The sequence below is a fragment of the Lucilia sericata genome, unplaced genomic scaffold (genome assembly GCF_015586225.1).
Source record: "Lucilia sericata isolate MDLA Ls3-8-SP2 unplaced genomic scaffold, ASM1558622v1 Contig000456F_arrow, whole genome shotgun sequence".
Classification (NCBI taxonomy): domain Eukaryota; kingdom Metazoa; phylum Arthropoda; class Insecta; order Diptera; family Calliphoridae; genus Lucilia; species Lucilia sericata.
The window spans coordinates 171866-190110 of NW_023994471.1; the positions used below are offsets into that span (position 1 = coordinate 171866).

General features: G+C 30.7%; 3 protein-coding genes across 9 annotated transcripts in view; 1 reads left to right on the forward strand and 2 right to left on the reverse strand.

Moving 5' to 3' along the window:
- Positions 1 to 18245, forward strand: part of LOC119605083 (centrosomin) — a 71016-nt gene that overhangs the window by 45051 nt on the left and 7720 nt on the right. For 3 of the 6 annotated variants that reach the window (XM_037958014.1, XM_037958017.1, XM_037958016.1), the window contains 5 exons: positions 5830 to 5873; positions 11197 to 11705; positions 11806 to 12009; positions 12117 to 12284; positions 15868 to 16092. In XM_037958014.1, the coding sequence (XP_037813942.1) occupies positions 5830 to 5873; positions 11197 to 11705; positions 11806 to 12009; positions 12117 to 12284; positions 15868 to 16092 (1150 nt within the window). Of the gene's footprint in view, positions 1 to 5829; positions 5874 to 9631; positions 10042 to 11196; positions 11706 to 11805; positions 12010 to 12116; positions 12285 to 15867; positions 16093 to 18245 lie in introns of those variants that run through there. The other 3 variants (XM_037958018.1, XM_037958019.1, XM_037958015.1) reach the window with 2 other exon arrangements.
- Positions 1 to 18245, reverse strand: part of LOC119605085 (ubiquitin-associated domain-containing protein 1) — a 48511-nt gene that overhangs the window by 14123 nt on the left and 16143 nt on the right. The gene's annotated exons all lie outside the window — the stretch shown is intronic.
- LOC119605088 (lysozyme P-like) lies at positions 1506 to 2061 on the reverse strand. Of its 2 annotated transcripts, XM_037958030.1 has the most exons (2): positions 1837 to 2061; positions 1506 to 1767 (listed from the first exon to the last, which is right to left on the reverse strand). In XM_037958030.1, the coding sequence occupies exons 1-2, from the start codon at positions 2000 to 2002 to the stop codon at positions 1556 to 1558; spliced, it is 378 nt and encodes a 125-aa protein (XP_037813958.1). In that variant the 5' UTR covers positions 2003 to 2061; the 3' UTR covers positions 1506 to 1555. The 2 variants fall into 2 exon arrangements, with proteins under 2 accessions (XP_037813958.1, XP_037813957.1); XM_037958029.1 differs by having other exon boundaries at positions 1506 to 2061.

Genomic DNA, 18245 nt, shown 5'->3' on the forward strand with positions numbered 1-18245 from the left:
AGATTATACGCTAGACTATAGACTAGATTATACGCTAGACTATAGACTAGACTAGTTTATAGACTAGACTATAGACTAGACTATAGACTAGACTATAGACTAGACTATAGACTAGACTATAGACTAGACTATAGACTAGACTATAGACTAGACTATAGACTAGACTATAGACTAGAATATAGACTAGACTATAGACGAGACTATAGACTAGACTATAGACTAGACTATAGACGATACTGTAGACTAGACTATAGACTAGACTATAGACTAGACTATAGACTAGACTATAGACTAGACTATAGACTAGACTATAGACTAGACTATAGACTAGACTATAGACTAGACTATAGACTAGACTATAGACTAGACTATAGACTAGACTATAGACTAGACTATAGACTAGACTATAGACTAGACTATAGACTATACTATAGACTAGACTATAGACTAGACTATAGACTAGACTATAGACTAGACTATAGACTAGACTATAGACTACTAGACTAGACTATAGACTAGACTATAGTCTAGACTATAGACTAGACTATAGTCTAGACTATAGACTAGACTATAGACTAGACTATAGACTAGACTATAGACTAGACTATAGACTAGACTATAGACTAGACTATAGACTAGACTATAGACTAGACTATAGACTAGACTATAGACTAGACTATAGACTAGACTATAGACTAGACTATAGACTAGACTATAGACTAGACTATAGACTAGACTATAGACTAGACTATAGACTAGACTATAGACTAGACTATAGACTAGACTATAGACTAGACTATATCTAGACTATACTAAGTTAGACTAGGTTATAGATAAAACTTTGTTCAGACACTTTTCTATAGAAAACTGTGTTCACACTTTTATTTACATCCTTTTGTCTGCTTAAGTGTTAATTTTTCTTAAATATTTCTTATTTTAATAAAAGCACGTTCCACATTATTAACTTAAACAATTTCCTGCAGTTTATTTAAATTTCGCCATAAAAATTATTGATTTTGTAATAAAATATTGTAATTTTAAAATGTTCTAAAAATATAGCTAAAAAATTACAAAATTTTTGAGTTAAATGGCCTAAATTTTGTTCGTTTATAGAAAATTTTTTGAAAATGTAACAAAAATTACTAAAAAAATATAAGGAAAACTCTTTAAAAAAATTCAACATTTGGCGAAATATGAAACATTTCAATTCGCACAAGCATGAATGAATAAAAATTATGTATAATAAATTTTAAATAAAACAACAACAATTACAATAAAAAATTTGTTTATGTATAGTTTGCTTCATTCAATGCATTGCTTTGTAACAAAAAAAAAAAATAAAGATAAAACTGTCTTAATTTATCATTCTTTAGACAGTAGGGCATTGTTTAAACTTTAAAGAATACATAAGGAAAAAACAACGATGCACATTAGCCCTTTTTCCCTCTCATACTATACGAAACTAAAACACTTGTTCATATAGAAAGTAAAATGATCATATTCAGTTTTTTATTTTTTGTAAACAAAATTTTTTATTCATATTTTACTTTAAACTTTAAAAACATTCTTCTATAGACGGCAAAGATTTCAATTTATTACAACGACCATTGTAAGCAGCCCAAGCTCGCCAACCTTGACGTTTCTTAACATTATGAGCACATTTAACAGCTTCTGCTATATTGTCAGTTATTAAAGATTGACATGAAACTTTACATAGATTAGCAGAGGGTCTTGAAGCTCTCGATTGACACCAATAACGATCACTAACTTGAAAAAGACCATAATCATTAGACCAATTGCCATTTAATTGGCCCACCGCCGAAGTATTAAATTTACTTTCAAATTGTGCAATGCAACACCAGGTGGCAAGTTCATGTTTAGAAGTACCCAAACGTAACATTTCTCGAGCCAAATCACAGCGTTTTAAAATGCGACCCTCGCATAAAAATAATATATTGATTATAATAACACAAAAGATTTTAACAAAATTTTTGCAAAACATTTGAAGACGTTTTCTTGCTTTAATGTTGTTTGTTTAAGAATTTCAATATTTCTACTAAAACTGCATAATTTAGTTTAAAGCGTTTTAAGCCTAACTTAAAAGTTTTGTGTTTGTTTAAGAATAAAATATTTAAAATGAGTACAACAACAAGATTATTAATAATTCTTTAGAAAAAAACTTGTTTTATAGAACAACACCCTAAATTGTTGCTAAATATTTAAACATGTGTCTTTATGTTTGTAATAACAAACAAAAAAATTGTGACATAAAAGTCTATAATAGAGTTATAAAAGTTCTATAAATAGGAAGGTTACGAAAAAAGTTTTAAGACAAACTTAATAAGAATGATAGTTTTCTAGAGAAATGTTTATTTTTTAGGCCCCTTTCTAGAGAAAACTGTGTTCATATAACTCTTTTTCTTTAAAATACTATGTTCACACTAAAGTTTTTCATAGGAAACTGTGTTCACACAAAACTTTTTTATAGGAAACTGTGCTCACACTAAAGAAAAATATGTTTATGTTTACATTAAACTGTGTTCACACTTTTCTATAGATAACTGTGTTGTTTACACTTTTCTATAGAAAACTGTGTTTACACTTTTCTATAGAAAACTGTGTTTACACTTTTCTATAGAAAACTTTTTTACACTTTTCCATAGAAGACTGTGTTTACACTTTTCCATAGAAAACTGTGTTTACACTTTTCCATAGAAAACTGTGTTTACACTTTTCTATAGAAAACTGTGTTTACACTTTTCTATAAAAAATGTGTTTACACTTTTCATAGAAAACTGTGTTTATACTTTTCTATAGAACACTGTGTTTACACTTTTCCATAGAAAACTGTGTTTACAATTTCTATAGAAAACTGTGTTGTTTACACTTTTCTATAGAAAACTGTGTTGTTTACACTTTTCTATAGAAAACTGTGTTGTTTACACTTTTCTATAGAAAACTGTGTTGTTTACACTTTTCTATAGAAAACTGTGTTGTTTACACTTTTCTATAGAAAACTGTGTTGTTTACACTTTTCTATAGAAAACTGTGTTGTTTACACTTTTCTATAGAAAACTGTGTTGTTTACACTTTTCTATAGAAAACTGTGTTGTTTACACTTTTCTATAGAAAACTGTTTTGTTTACACTTTTCTATAGAAAACTGTGTTTACACTTTTCTATAGAAAACTGTGTTTACACTTTTCTATAGAAAACTGTGATCAAACTTTTCTATAGAAAACTGTTTTCACACCATAAAACAAACTCTCAAAAGAACTTTTAAACAATTTACATCACTCTTTGACATTTAGCAGTATTTTAGGCAATTTATTGTTATGCAATGCTGCCAACTTGTTTTGCAATTAATAGCGCAGCATTTTATTATTTTACATTTATTTTTATTATTCGATAAATGTTAAACTTCTTGAGTCACTGCAGTTTTATGCCTTGTACATTTTTTTTATAAAAAATGCATTTAAAATTCCATAAAACAAGAAATTGTTTATATAATGGACAACATCGACCACAGGTATTGGTTACTAAAATAAACAATTTATAAAAAAAGTACAAACTCTATTCAAAAAGAAAACTCAAGTATTTTTTTTTAAAGAATAGTTCCCATAAACTGTCCAGCTCTATGGGCCGTCTTATATATTATGTTTATTTAAGGGTTACAAACAAAATAGCGTCCATTTGTTTTGTTTTGATAATATAAATGACGTTTCTAGATCAAAAGATTTTTGGAAATTTTAGTTTTTTTGTTAAAGAGTTCTTAGATTGAGTTTCTTTTTATCAACGTTTTGTTTATACATTGCTCAATTGTTGAAGTAGAAAAAATGCATTACCCACTGTTTTTTTTTTTTAAAGCATATAATTAAGTAAATTTTATAATATTTTTTATTTGCTGACCAGCTTGTTGAGTTTGCTTAAAGAAACCGAATTAATTTGTTGAGAAAACCGCAAAAGATTTTATAAATAGAAATAAAATTGTGTAATTTATGCAAGTAAACACAAAGAAAGCGATAGATGCAGTGCGAAATTTAGGTTAAAAATTGCATAGACAAAAACTTTTCTAAGAAAACTGTGCTCATACTTTTCTATAGACAACTGTGTTTAAGTCTATAGTCTAGTCTATGTCTAGTCTATAGTCTAGTCTATAGTCTAGTCTATAGTCTAGTCTATAGTCTAGTCTAGTCTAGTCTATAGTCTAGTCTATAGTCTAGTCTATAGTCTAGTCTATAGTCTAGTCTATAGTCTAGTCTATAGTCTAGTCTATAGTCTAGTCTATAGTCTAGTCTATAGTCTAGTCTAGTCTAGTCTATAGTCTAGTCTAGTATAGTCTATAGTCTAGTCTATAGTCTAGTCTATAGTCTAGTCTATAGTCTAGTCTATAGTCTAGTCTATAGTCTAGTCTATAGTCTAGTCTATAGTCTAGTCTATAGTCTAGTCTATAGTCTAGTCTATTGTCTAGTCTATAGTCTAGTCTATAGTCTAGTCTAATTAGTCTATAGTCTAGTCTAGTCTAGACTATAGACTAGTCTGTAGTCTAGTCTATAGTCTAGTCTATAGTCTAGTCTATAGTCTAGTCTATAGTCTAGTCTATAGTCTAGTCTATAGTCTAGTCTATAGTCTAGTCTATAGTCTAGTCTATAGTCTAGTCTATAGTCTAGTCTATAGTCTAGTCTATAGTCTAGTCTATAGTCTAGTCTATAGTCTAGTCTATAGTCTAGTCTATAGTCTACTCTATAGTCTAGTCTATAGTCTAGTCTATAGTCTAGTCTATAGTCTAGTCTAAAGTGTAGTCTATAGTCTCTATGAACACATTTTTTATAGAAAATATGAACACAGTTTTCTTTTGAAAATTTTGAGTGCAGAAAAGTGGGAACACACTTTTCTATAGAAATTCAGTTTTCTTTAGAATAGTGTGAACAGAGTTTTTTATAGATTAATTTCTTTTCTATAGAAAATTGTTTTTTTTTTTTTATTCACATACAAAATCAGCCCTGAACTTTAACAGTTCTCCAGCATTTGAAATGTTCTTGATTGTCAGACGCTCGTTTTAGTTTCGTTTCTTTTGAATTAGACATGTAACATGGTTGATTTTTGTTTTAGTTTTTTTCAGGAAAATCTATTTTTAAATAAATTTATAAAAAAACACACAAACACATTTCATGCTTGAGTATACATTTTTTTTTTTAAATAGATTTTCTTTACGCGGCCTAACATTTTAAATGAAAACCTTGAGACTTTTATACGAAAAAAAGGGAAAATTTATTATTTAAGGAACTAGAAATTCAATGTTAATTTTTGAAATTAAATTAACGCCTTTAGGTCTGCTTTAATGTTTAACAAGAATAATTTTTTTGCATTAAATAAACTCTTCAAAAAAATTTTCCATTTTGTGACAAAAGTTTTAAATTGCTCTATAATCAAAAAAATCATGTTAAATAAATCAAGCTTCTTTCTTTCTTTCTTTTGTTATTGTTGTTTTCCTCTTTAAGCTTTTATGAATTTATTATTAAAAAGAATATTTCTTTAGCATGTGTAGCTTTTTTAAGATTCATCACTTTTTTGCTGATGATGACAAATTTAACTCAAATAGTGGACAATTTAAATAATTGTTATATGAGGTCATTTTAACAAAACATTTCATCTCTACATAATTAAGTTAATTTTGGGGGAATTTAATAGTTTAATTGATGTTTTAATTTATATGAATTAATAATTGTAATAAATCATTGTTTAATTAATTTTTGGAAAATTTTTATTAAACATTTTATTAAAATTTTTATTTACATTTTTATTTATCTTTTTTTATTACTCTTTCTAGCTCTAGTCCCGGTACTTTACAAGATGTAACCATGGAAAATCCCTGTAAGTTGTTTTCATTTTCTTTATATTTTATTTATTTTTCGTCTCTTATTTTCTTATTTTTTGCGGCAAATTTTCAAAAGTGTTTAATAATAAAAGAAAAATAAAAATCTGTCAAAAAAACCTCATGCCTGAATGGCTAGACCACAAAACAAACAATAAAAATTATGTTGGCTCGAGTCCAAATCATATAAAATAAACAGAATTTTTTTTTAAATATTAAACGAATTTTTAATGATCGCTAAACAAAGTCAATAAAATGTATTTTAAAAGGAAATGTTTTTTAGTCTGAACACAGTTTTCTAGAGAAAAGTGTGAACTAAGCTTCTTTTAGAATAGTGTGAACACACACATAGAACTAGAACAGAACTAGAACAGAACTAGAACAGAACTAGAACAGAACTAGAACAGAACTACAACAGAACTAGAACAGAACTAGAACAGAACTAGAACAGAACTAGAACAGAACTAGAACATAACTAGAACAGAACTAGAACAGAACTAGAACAGAACTAGAACAGAACTAGAACAGAACTAGAACAGAACTAGAACAGAACTAGAACAGAACTAGAACAGAACTAGAACAGAACTAGAACAGAACTAGAACAGAACTAGAACAGAGCTAGAACTGAACTAGAACAGAACTAGAACAGAACTGCAACAGAACTACAACATAACTAGAACAAAACTAGAACAGAACTAGAACAGAACTAGAACTGAACTAGAACAGAATTAGAACAGAACAGAACTAGAACTGAATTAGAACAGAACTAGAACAGAACTAGAGCAGAACTAGAGCAGAACTAGAACAGAACTAGAACTGAACTAGAACAGAACTAGAACATAACTAGAACAGAACTACAACAGAACTAGAACAGAGCTAGAACAGAACTAGAACAGAACTAGAACAGAACTAGAACAGAACTACAACAGAACTAGAACAGAACTAGAACAGAACTAGAACAGAACTAGAACATAACTAGAACAGAACTAGAACAGAACTAGAACAGAACTAGAACAGAACTAGAACAGAACTAGAACAGAACTAGAACAGAACTAGAACAGAACTAGAACAGAACTAGAACAGAACTAGAACAGAGCTAGAACAGAACTAGAACAGAACTGCAACAGAACTACAACATAACTAGAACAGAACTAGAACAGAACTAGAACAGAACTAGAACAGAACTAGAACAGAACTAGAACTGAACTAGAACAGAATTAGAACAGAACAGAACTAGAACTGAATTAGAACAGAACTAGAACAGAACTAGAGCAGAACTAGAGCAGAACTAGAACAGAACTAGAACTGAACTAGAACAGAACTAGAACATAACTAGAACAGAACTACAACAGAACTAGAACAGAACTAGAACAGAACTAGAAAAGAACTAGAAAAGAACGAGAACTGAACTAGAACAGAACTAGAAGAGAACTAGAAAAGAACTAGAACAGAACTAAAACAGAACTAGAACAGAACTAGAACAGAACTAGAACAGAACTAGAACAGAACTAGAACAGAACTAGAACAGAACTAGAACAGAACTAGAACAGAACTAGAACAGAACTAGAAAAGAACTAGAAAAGAACTAGAACCGAACTAGAACAGAACTAGAACAGAACTAGAACAGCACTAGAACAGAACTAGAACAGAACTAGAGCAGAACTAGAGCAGAACTAGAACAGAACTAGAACTGAGTTATAACAGAACTAGAACAGAACTACAACAGAACTAGAACAGAACTACAACAGAACTACAACAGAACTAGAACAGAACTACAATAGAACTAGAACAGAACTAGAACAGAACTAGAACAGAACTAGAACAGAACTAGAACAGAACTAGAACAGAACTAGAACAGAACTAGAACAGAACTAGAACAGAACTAGAACAGAACTAGAACAGAACTGAACTAGAACAGAACTAGAACAGAACTAGAACAGAACTAGAACAGAACTAGAACACAACTAGAACAGAACTACAACAGAACTACAACAGAATTGGAACAGAACTAGAACAGAACTAGAACAGAACTAGAACAGAACTAGAACAGAACTAGAACAGAACTAGAACAGAACTAGAACAGAACTAGAACAGAACTAGAACAGAACTAGAACAGAACTAGAACAGAACTAGAGCAGAACTAGAGCAGAACTAGAACTGAACTAGAACTGAACTAGAACTGAACTAGAACTGAACTAGAACTGAACTAGAACAGAACTAGAACAGAACTAGAACAGAACTAGAACAGAACTAGAACAGAACAAGAACAGAACTAGAACAGAACTAGAACAGAACTAGAACAGAACTAGAACAGAACTAGAACAGAACTAGAACAGAACTAGAACAGAACTAGAACAGAACTAGAACAGAACTAGAACAGAACTAGAACTGAATTAGAACAGAACTAGAACAGAACTAGAGCAGAACTAGAACAGAACTAGAACAGAACTAAAACAGAACTAGAACAGAACTAGAACAGAACTGGAAAAGAATTAGAATAGAACTAGAACAGAAGTAGAACTGAATTAGAACAGAACTAGAACAGAACTAGAACAGAACTAGAACTAGAACAGAACTAGAACAGAACTAGAACAGAACTAGAACAGAACTAAAACAGAACTAGAACAGAACTAGAACAGAACTAGAATAGAACTAGAACAGAACTAGAACAGAACTAGAACAGAATTAGAACAGAATTAGAACAGAAAAGAACTAGAACAGAACTAGAACAGAACTGGAACAGAACTAGATAAGAACTAGAACAGAACTAGAAAAGAACTATAACAGAACTGGAACTGAACTAGAAAAGAACTAGATAAGAACTAGAAAAGAACTAGAACAGATCTAGAAAAGAACTAGAAAAGAACTAGAACAGAACTAGAATAGAACTAGAAAAGAACTAGAACAGAACAAGAACAGAACTAGAACAGAACTAGAACAGAACTAGAAAAGAATTAGAAAAAAACTAGAACAGAACTGGAACAGAACTAGAAAAGAACTAGAACAGAAATAGAACAGAACTAGAACAGAACTAGAACAAAACTAGAACAGAACTAGAACAGAACTAGAACAGAACTAGAACAAAACTAGAACAGAACTAGAACAGAACTAGAACAGAACTAGAACAGAACTAGAACAGTACTAGAACAGAACTAGAACAGAACTAGAACCGTACTAGAACAGAACTAGAACAGAACTAGAAAAGAATTAGAACAGAAATGAAACAGAACTATAACAGAATAGAACAGAAGTAGAACTGAACTAGAAGTGAACTAGGACTTGAACTAGAACTGAACTAGGACTGAATTGGAACTGAACTATAGCAGTATTCTATAGAAAAGTATGAAGACAGTTTTCTTTAGAAAAATGTGAACACAGTTTTCTTTAGAAAAATGTGAAGACAGTTTTCTTTAGAAAAATGTGAACACAGTTTTCTTTAGAAAAATGTGAAGACAGTTTTCTTTAGAAAAATGTGAAGACAGTTTTCTTTAGAAAAATGTGAACACAGTTTTCTTTAGAAAAATGTGAACACAGTTTTCTTTAGAAAAATGTGAACACAGTTTTCTTTAGAAAAATGTGAACACAGTTTTTTATACAAAACTTTTGTTTTAGCACAGTTTAGTGTGAACACTGTCTTTTCCCTTAAAGTATAAAAAAATCACTTTACAATAGTTTTCTAAACATTTTTTCTTCAAAGAAAACCTTGAAATTTATAGAAAAAATAAGAAAACATAAACGTCAAAGAAAAAAAATAATAATCTTCAAAAAAAGCAAACAAATATTTCAATATTAAATAAATACAAAATTTTGCAAATATTCTTCTACCTCCTCATCTCACAACTGAGCATTTCAACATAAGAATTTTGTGTTTAAAAATTTATTTAGCGGAAATAAAAATATTTGATAATAATTATTAATTGAATACCAGCAACAAAACAAAATAAATAGATAAAAAACTCAAGCGTTCGGCTAGTTGGACGCTGCTGAATTTCACAAATAAAATGCATAAAAATTCTATGAAATTAAGTGATAATAGTAAAACTGCAGCAGTTCATCATAATGAAGATAATAATGATGTTGATGAGAGCAAGGAAATGGATAAAATTGAATTGTTAAAAGAGAATGTAACACTAATGTATGGAGATTATAATTTTACCGAAAGTGGGGGTAGGTTTTTGTGAAAATCTGAAGAAGAATTTAGAGACCCTTTTGAAACCTTGACCTAAGGGACATTTTTATTTTCAAAGATTTTAATATTTTATTAAAATAATGTTAAATTTTTTATTTTTAGAACAAATTTCAAAATTTCCCTTTGTTTACAATATTTCCCTTGAAGGGAAATTTCTATTTTTAAAGAATTTAATGCAAATTTGATAGTAATTTATTAAGGGTCTCATTTTATAAAACGAAACGACAAACGTTCAAAAAAATTTGTATGGAAAAAATTCATATTTTCAAAAATTTCCCAGTATTCTTCATACAAATTTTTTACGTTAACGAAAGTTTCGTTTTATAAAATGAGGGGGTAAAACTTTGTTAACTTTTTCGATTTTTACAAGAATTTTCAAAATTTCCCTTGAAGGGAAATTTTTATTTTTCACAATTTTAATAAAAAAATTATTGTAATTCATTAAAATTTTAGTAAAATTTTGATTTCTAGAAAAAATTTAAAAATTTCCCTTTGCTAAGAAAATTTCCCTTGAAGGGAAATTTGTATTTTTAACAAATTCAGTAAAAATTATATTTTAATTCATTAAAATTATGGTCAATATTTGATTTCTGGAAAATTTTTCGAAATTTCCCTTAAAGGGAAATTTTTTTCTTTAAGATTTTAACGTAAATTTTATTGGAATTTTGTGAAATCTTGTTAACTTTTTGATTTTTACAAGAATTTTTAAAATTTCCCTTGGTTTTGAAAATTTCCCTTGAGGGGAAATTTTTATTTTCCACGATTTTAAAATAAATTTTATAGGTTTTTATTGAAATCTTGTTAAATATATGATTTCCAGAAAAATTTTCAAAATTTCCCTTTGTTTAGAAAATTTCCCTTCAAGGGAATTCACAAATTTCACAATTTTAAAATAATTTTTATAGCATTTTATTGAAATCGTGTTAAATATATAATTTCCAGAAAAAATTTTCAAAATTTCCCTTAAAGGGAAATTTTTATTTTTACAATTTTAATCAAAATTTTATTGTAATTCATTAAAATTATAATACAGATGTGATTTGCAGAACAATTTCCCCTTATTATGGGAGATTTTAGAAGACATTTTTAAAATTCTCTTTTTAACTAATAATTCTTCTCTTATATTTTCACAGATGGCGTCGGTTATCGTTCGCCTTGCGTTAGTCTACAACCCTATCAGGGTTCCACCTCGCCCGCCGCTCAGGGTCGTTCAGTACGGGAATTCGAAGAACAAATGGCCACTTTGCGTAAAGAAAATTTCAATTTGAAATTGCGTCTGTATTTCATCGAAGAAAGTATACCCGGTTATAAACAAGCCAATAATACCTCTTCGGAAGATACTCTCATGAAACAATTGATCGACACCAAAGTAGAAATGGAAATTCTACGCAAAGAAGTTCAGGAGAAACAAGATCTACTTAAAGAGGCCGCCCAGGGTATGATACAAATGGAGAAAATTCTTAAAGAATCTGAAACAAAATATCAACATGTAGTCGAGGAACTAAATCAGAAAATACAATATTTGGAAATGGAAAGAGAAATGGAAAAATCACGTATTAATATACCGGCCGGAGGAGCTCAAGAATTCAACGAGTTAATGGAAAGATCGGATTTAGCAGAAAATCTAAATGCTTTGCAAAAAGTGTGTATATTTTTAAAAGAAATTTTTCAAATATTAATTGTAAAAATTCTGCAAAAATAAATTTTATTAAAACAATTTCAAAATTTCTCTCTTTATTTAGTTACACGAATTGGAGGGTTTGCTTAAACAGTCCGATGACAAACTTTTGGATTTTCAACAACAAATCTATAGCCTAGAAGAACTTCTAGTGAAACGTGATGAAACCATTAAGGAATATGAGGAAAAAGTCAAAGAACTTGTCTTCCAAAATAATGAACTTTTAGAAACCATCGATACCAAGGATGCGGAAATTGCTAATAATGAGGTAAGTCTTTCTTTCTTAATAATTTGTATAAATGTTTTTGTAAATGATGCCTCATACCAACCAACCCATTTTATAACTTAAAAAAAATTGAACAAAACCACATAAAGCGTTTTTTAAGAGGTTTACGCTCTAAGAATGCAGATCTTAAAGCTGATAATGAAAAACTTATGGTCGCCTTTAAACATACTCAAGACAATTTCTCTAAAGAAATGTCGAACATACAAACGTATGAACGTCAAATGCGTGATCAACAAGACGTTTTATCGAGAATGCAAGTAAGTTGTTTTTTTTTTTTGTTTCTTTTTTTAAAGAGGGTCTCCTTTGTTTCGTTCGTCTGTAACTTTATGTAATATTATATCACAAACACTTGAGTTCTTTGTTATTAATGTTCGGAGTGGGTATAATGTTTAACTCGAAGGCAGTGTTGGAAAGGAGTGTATTTTTTTAAATAATAGTCCTGTCAATAGTCTGTCCTAACTTTTAGCTGGACTATACCGTAGTCTATATAGAAGAAACTATAGTCCTTACTATTGGCTCGTCTAGAGTCCAAAGTTCTGTTCTATTTCTGTTCTGTTCAGTTCTAGTTCAGTTCTAGTTCAGTTCTAGTTCAGTTCTAGTTCAATTCTAGTTCAATTCTAGTTCAGTTCTAGTTCACTTCTAGTTCAGTTCTAGTTCAGTTCTAGTTCAGTTCTAGTTCAGTTCTAGTTCAGTTCTAGTTCAGTTCTAGTTCAGTTCTAGTTCAGTTCTAGTTCAGTTCTAGTTCAGTTCTAGTTCAGTTCTAGTTCAGTTCTAGTTCAGTTCTAGTTCAGTTCTAGTTCAGTTCTAGTTCAGTTCTAGTTCAGTTCTAGTAGTTCAGTTCTAGTTCAGTTCTAGTTCAGTTCTAGTTCAGTTCTAGTTCAGTTCTAGTTCAGTTCTAGTTCAGTTCTAGTTCAGTTCTAGTTCAGTTCTAGTTCAGTTCTAGTTCAGTTCTAGTTCAGTTCTAGTTCAGTTCTAGTTCAGTTCTAGTTCAGTTCTAGTTCAGTTCTAGTTCAGTTCTAGTTCAGTTCTAGTTCAGTTCTAGTTCAGTTCTAGTTCAGTTCTAGTTCAGTTCTAGTTCAGTTCTAGTTCAGTTCTAGTTCAGTTCTATTTCAGTTCTAGTTCAGTTCTAGTTCTAGTTCAGTTCTAGTTCTAGTTCTAGTTCAGTTCTAGTTCAGTTCTAGTTCAGTTCTAGTTCAGTTCTAGTTCAGTTCTAGTTCAGTTCTAGTTCAGTTCTAGTTCAGTTCTAGTTCAGTTCTAGTTCAGTTCTAGTTCAGTTCTAGTTCAGTTCTAGTTCAGTTCTAGTTCATTCTAGTTCAGTTCTAGTTCAGTTCTAGTTCAGTTCTAGTTCAGTTCTAGTTCAGTTCTAGTTCAGTTCTAGTTCAGTTCTAGTTCAGTTCTAGTTCAGTTCTAGTTCAGTTCTAGTTCAGTTCTAGTTCAGTTCTAGTTCAGTTCTAGTTCAGTTCTAGTTCAGTTCTAGTTCAGTTCTAGTTCAGTTCTAGTTCAGTTCTAGTTCAGTTCTAGTTCAGTTCTAGTTCAGTTCTAGTTCAGTTCTAGTTCAGTTCTAGTTCAGTTCTAGTTCAGTTCTAGTTCAGTTCTAGTTCAGTTCTAGTTCAGTTCTAGTTGAGTTCTAGTTCAGTTCTAGTTCAGTTCTAGTTCAGTTCTAGTTCAGTTCTAGTTCAGTTCTAGTTCAGTTCTAGTTCAGTTCTAGTTCAGTTCTAGTTCAGTTCTAGTTCAGTTCTAGTTCAGTTCTAGTTCAGTTCTAGTTCAGTTCTAGTTCAGTTCTAGTTCAGTTTCAGTTCTAGTTCAGTCTAGTTCAGTTCTAGTTCAGTTCTAGTTCAGTTCTAGTTCAGTTCTAGTTCAGTTCTAGTTCAGTTCTAGTTCAGTTCTAGTTCAGTTCTAGTTCAGTTCTGGTTCAGTTCTAGGTTAGTTCTAGTTCAGTTCTAGTTCTAGTTCAGTTCTAGTTCAGTTCTAGTTCAGTTCTAGTTCAGTTCTAGTTCAGTTCTAGTTCAGTTCTAGTTCAGTTCTAGTTCAGTTCTAGTTCAGTTCTAGTTCAGTTCTAGTTCAGTTCTAGTTCAGTTCTAGTTCAGTTCTAGTTCAGTTCTAGTTTAGTTCTAGTTCAGTTCTAGTTCAGTTCTAGTTCTGTTCTAGTTTTGTTCTAGTTCACTTCTAGTTCAGAACTTTTTTGTATCATCCATTTGTACAATACATTCCTTTCCATTTCTGCTGCTTTGTCTTTATCATCCATAAGGTTTTGGTTGCACAAGCTTTTTGCAAATAATTTCATCATATTCATATGCTTTCAAAGTTCATTATGCATTCATTAAATAGAATTAAAAAATATAAATAAATGTTTTAATTAAAAAAAAAATGATTTCATAAAAACTGTTACAATTTAAAGCCACTTTAATGAAATGAAAATAAAAACACATACAAACTTTATCCGCTTATTTCAATAACATTCCCCTACTCCAACCCCTTTTTTTAGTCCACAATCTCTTTGAAAACCGAAAATACAGCCCGCCTGCTGGAACGTATACAGGATTATGAAAAATTGGTGAACAAAATGAATATAGAACGTAATATTGTTAAAAGAGAAAATCGTTTCTTTAGAACCATAATCAGTAAATTGCAAGCAGCGAACAACAACAGCAGCAGTAATAATGCGAATAATAATGAATGTTATACTTATGAAACTCAAGAAATTTATCGAAAATATGAGAGTAATAAAAGAAACAAAAAAGATTATACGAATCAACAAACTTTGCCATTATCGAAAAAAGAGGATAAATTTGCTAAGAGATCCGAGGGAGCAGCTTTTAAATTAAAACAAAAATTATGTGTTAATATTTGTAATAATGATAAGTGTCAATTTCATAGCAAGAAATCTAACTCCTCCTCGGAATGTTTTAAGTGTTCGCCGCCTTCTTTATATGAAGAAGTAACGCCTCATTGTTCTCATGATTTAACAGATTTTAATTGTTTAAGAGATTTTAATTTGAATACAACTTCTGGTCAAGGTGTGGGTGATTATTGGCACAATTATTGTTGGGATGTAAATCATCAGTATGAACCGGTTATACCCATACGTTATACCATTAGTGATAGTAGTTTATTTGGTAATATTGATAATGCAGTTGGCATAAGTTTAACAAAATCCAATAGTAGTTGCACTTCACTAACCTTATCGACTCCCAGATTTTCCTCAAGTCTTTTGGGTTGCTGCAATACGAATGATATGGAAGAAGTATTTTGTTTAAAGGTGATTCGTTTCGAAATTTTATCTTAAAGTTTAAATAAACATCCTTTTCTATTTTCCCTCAAGGATACTGATATTAAGCAGCAGCAGAGCAAACAAAATATTAGCAAATATTCAGCATTAGATGGCATACGTTATGTGTATTCAAAATTTGGAAAATTTCCTTAATTCTATTACAAGAGATTTGCAAAATTACATTTGAACTAAGATAGAATTCAAAGAAGTTGGTTAAATAATTAAACGATTAAAAATAGGACCTTTTGTTAACGATTGTTTAAATCATTTTATATTTTGTTGTATGTTTTCAAAAGCTTTATATATTTTCTATTGTTATCTGTATTAATCATCACATTTCTCCAATATATAAATATTTTATCTGTAAAATAACATTTATGTTTCAACTGGTAAGAAATCATCTAATAATTTTCATTTGTCAATAAAATTCACAATAAATTCACTACGGCTTTTGGCCATTTCATGTCGCATTATAAAATGGGTTTGGTAAAAGGTGAAGCTTCATTTCATTTGTTCAATTTTAATAAAACCCATAAAATCCCTAAAATTTTCCTTCTCCCCCTGTTAAGGCTCAACAACTACGCGAAGAATTACAAAAACATAAAATGGATGCTGCCGATAAAAGTTGCATGATCCAAGATCTTGAGGAGAAACTTAAAAATCGTGATCAACTTTACGAAAAGGCACGTTTAACCATACAGAAATTAATGCTGAGCATTAAAAATCAACAAGTGGAAAATAGTCGCTTGAAGAACAGTACACAGGCTTCGAATGTCTCAAATAATGAAAAGGAGGTAAGTGATAAAAACAACTTTTTCAAGAAATTGTTGTTCTAGTTCAAGTTCTAGTTTAGTTCTAGTTCAGTTCTAGTTCAGTTCTTGTTCAGTTCTAGTTCAGTTCTAGTTCAGTTCTAGTTCAGTTCTAGTTCAGTTCTAGTTCAGTTCTAGTTCAGTTCTAGTTCAGTTCTAGTTCAGTTCTAGTTCAGTTCTAGTTCGGTTCTAGTTCAGTTCTAGTTCGGTTCTAGTTCAGTTCTAGTTCAGTTCTAGTTCAGTTCTAGTCAGTTCTAGTTCAGTTCTAGTTCAGTTCTAGTTCAGTTCTAGTTCAGTTCTAGTTCAGTTCTAGTTCAGTTCTAGTTCAGTTCTAGTTCAGTTCTAGTTCAGTTCTAGTTCAGTTCTAGTTCAGTTCTAGTTCAGTTCTAGTTCAGTTCTAGTTCAGTTCTAGTTCAGTTCTAGTTCAGTTCTAGTTCAGTTCTAGTTCAGTTCTAGTTCAGTTCTAGTTCAGTTCTAGTTCAGTTCTAGTTCAGTTCTAGTTCAGTTCTAGTTCAGTTCTAGTTCAGTTCTAGTTCAGTTCTAGTTCAGTTCTAGTTCAGTTCTAGTTCAGTTCTAGTTCAGTTCTAGTTCAGTTCTAGTTCAGTTCTAGTTCAGTTCTAGTTCAGTTCTAGTTCAGTTCTAGTTCAGTTCTAGTTCAGTTCTAGTTCAGTTCTAGTTCAGTTCTAGTTCAGTTCTAGTTCAGTTCTAGTTCAGTTCTAGTTCAGTTCTAGTTCAGTTCTAGTTCAGTTCTAGTTCAGTTCTAGTTCTAGTTCAGTTCTAGTCAGTTCTAGTCCAGTTCTAGTTCAGTTATAGTTCAGTTCTAATTCTAGTCCTAGTTCAGTTCTAGTTCAGTTCTAGTTCAGTTCTAGTTCAGTTCTAGTTCAGTTCTAGTTCAGTTCTGTTCAGTTCTATTTCAGTTCTAGTTCAGTTCTATTTCAGTTCTAGTTCAGTTATAGTTCAGTTCTAATTCTAGTCCTAGTTCAGTTCTAATTCTAGTCCTAGTTCAGTTCTAATTCTAGTCCTAGTTCAGTTCTAGTTCATTCAGTTCTAGTTCAGTTCTAGATCATTTCTAGTTCATTTCTAGGTCAGTTCAAGTTCAGTTCTAGTTCAGTTCTAGTTCAGCTCTAGATCAGTTCTAGTTCAGTTCTAGTTTAGTTCTAGTTCAGTTCTAGTTTAGTTCTAGTTCAGTTCTAGTTCAGTTCTAGTTCAGTTCTAGTTCAGTTCTAGTTCAGTTCTAGTTCAGTTCTAGTTCAGTTCTAGTTCAGTTCTAGTTCAATTCTAGTTCAGTTCTAGTTCAGTTCTAGTTCAGTTCTAGTTCAGTTCTAGTTCAGTTCTAGTTCAGTTCTAGTTCAGTTCTAGTTCACTTCTAGTTCAGTTCTAGTTCAGTTCTAGTTCAGTTCTAGTTCAGTTCTAGTTCAGTTCTAATTCTAGTCCTAGTTCAGTTCTAATTCTAGTCCTAGTTCAGTTCTAGTTCAGTTCTAGTTCAGTTCTAGATCATTTCTAGTTCATTTCTAGGTCAGTTCGAGTTCAGTTTCTAGTTCAGTTCTAGTTCAGCTCTAGATCAGTTCTAGTTCAGTTCTAGTTCAGTTCTAGTTCTAGTTCAGTTCTAGTTCAGTTCTAGTTCAGTTCTAGTTCAGTTCTAGTTCAGTTCTAGTTCAGTTCTAGTTCAGTTCTAGTTCAGTTCTAGTTCAGTTCTAGTTCAGTTCTAGTTCAGTTCTAGTTCAGTTCTAGTTCAGTTCTAGTTCAGTTCTAGTTCAGTTCTAGTTCAGTTCTAGTTCAGTTCTAGTTCAGTTCTAGTTCAGTTCTATTTCAGTTCTAGTTCAGTTCTAGTTCAGTACTAGTTCAGTTCTAGTTCAGTTCTAGTTCAGTTCTAGTTCAGTTCTAGTTCAGTTCTAGTTCAGTTCTATTTCAGTTCTAGTTCAGTTCTATTTCAGTTCTAGTTCAGTTATAGTTCAGTTCTAATTCTAGTCCTAGTTCAGTTCTAATTCTAGTCCTAGTTCAGTTTCTAATTCTAGTCCTAGTTCAGTTCTAGTTCATTCAGTTCTAGTTCAGTTCTAGATCATTTCTAGTTCATTTCTAGGTCAGTTCAAGTTCAGTTCTAGTTCAGTTCTAGTTCAGCTCTAGATCAGTTCTAGTTC

Excerpts from the sequence above, each read along its gene's own strand:
- LOC119605088 (XM_037958029.1), bottom strand. The coding sequence starts at position 2,002 with ATGTTTTGCAAAAATTTTGTTAAAATCTTTTGTGTTATTATAATCAAT.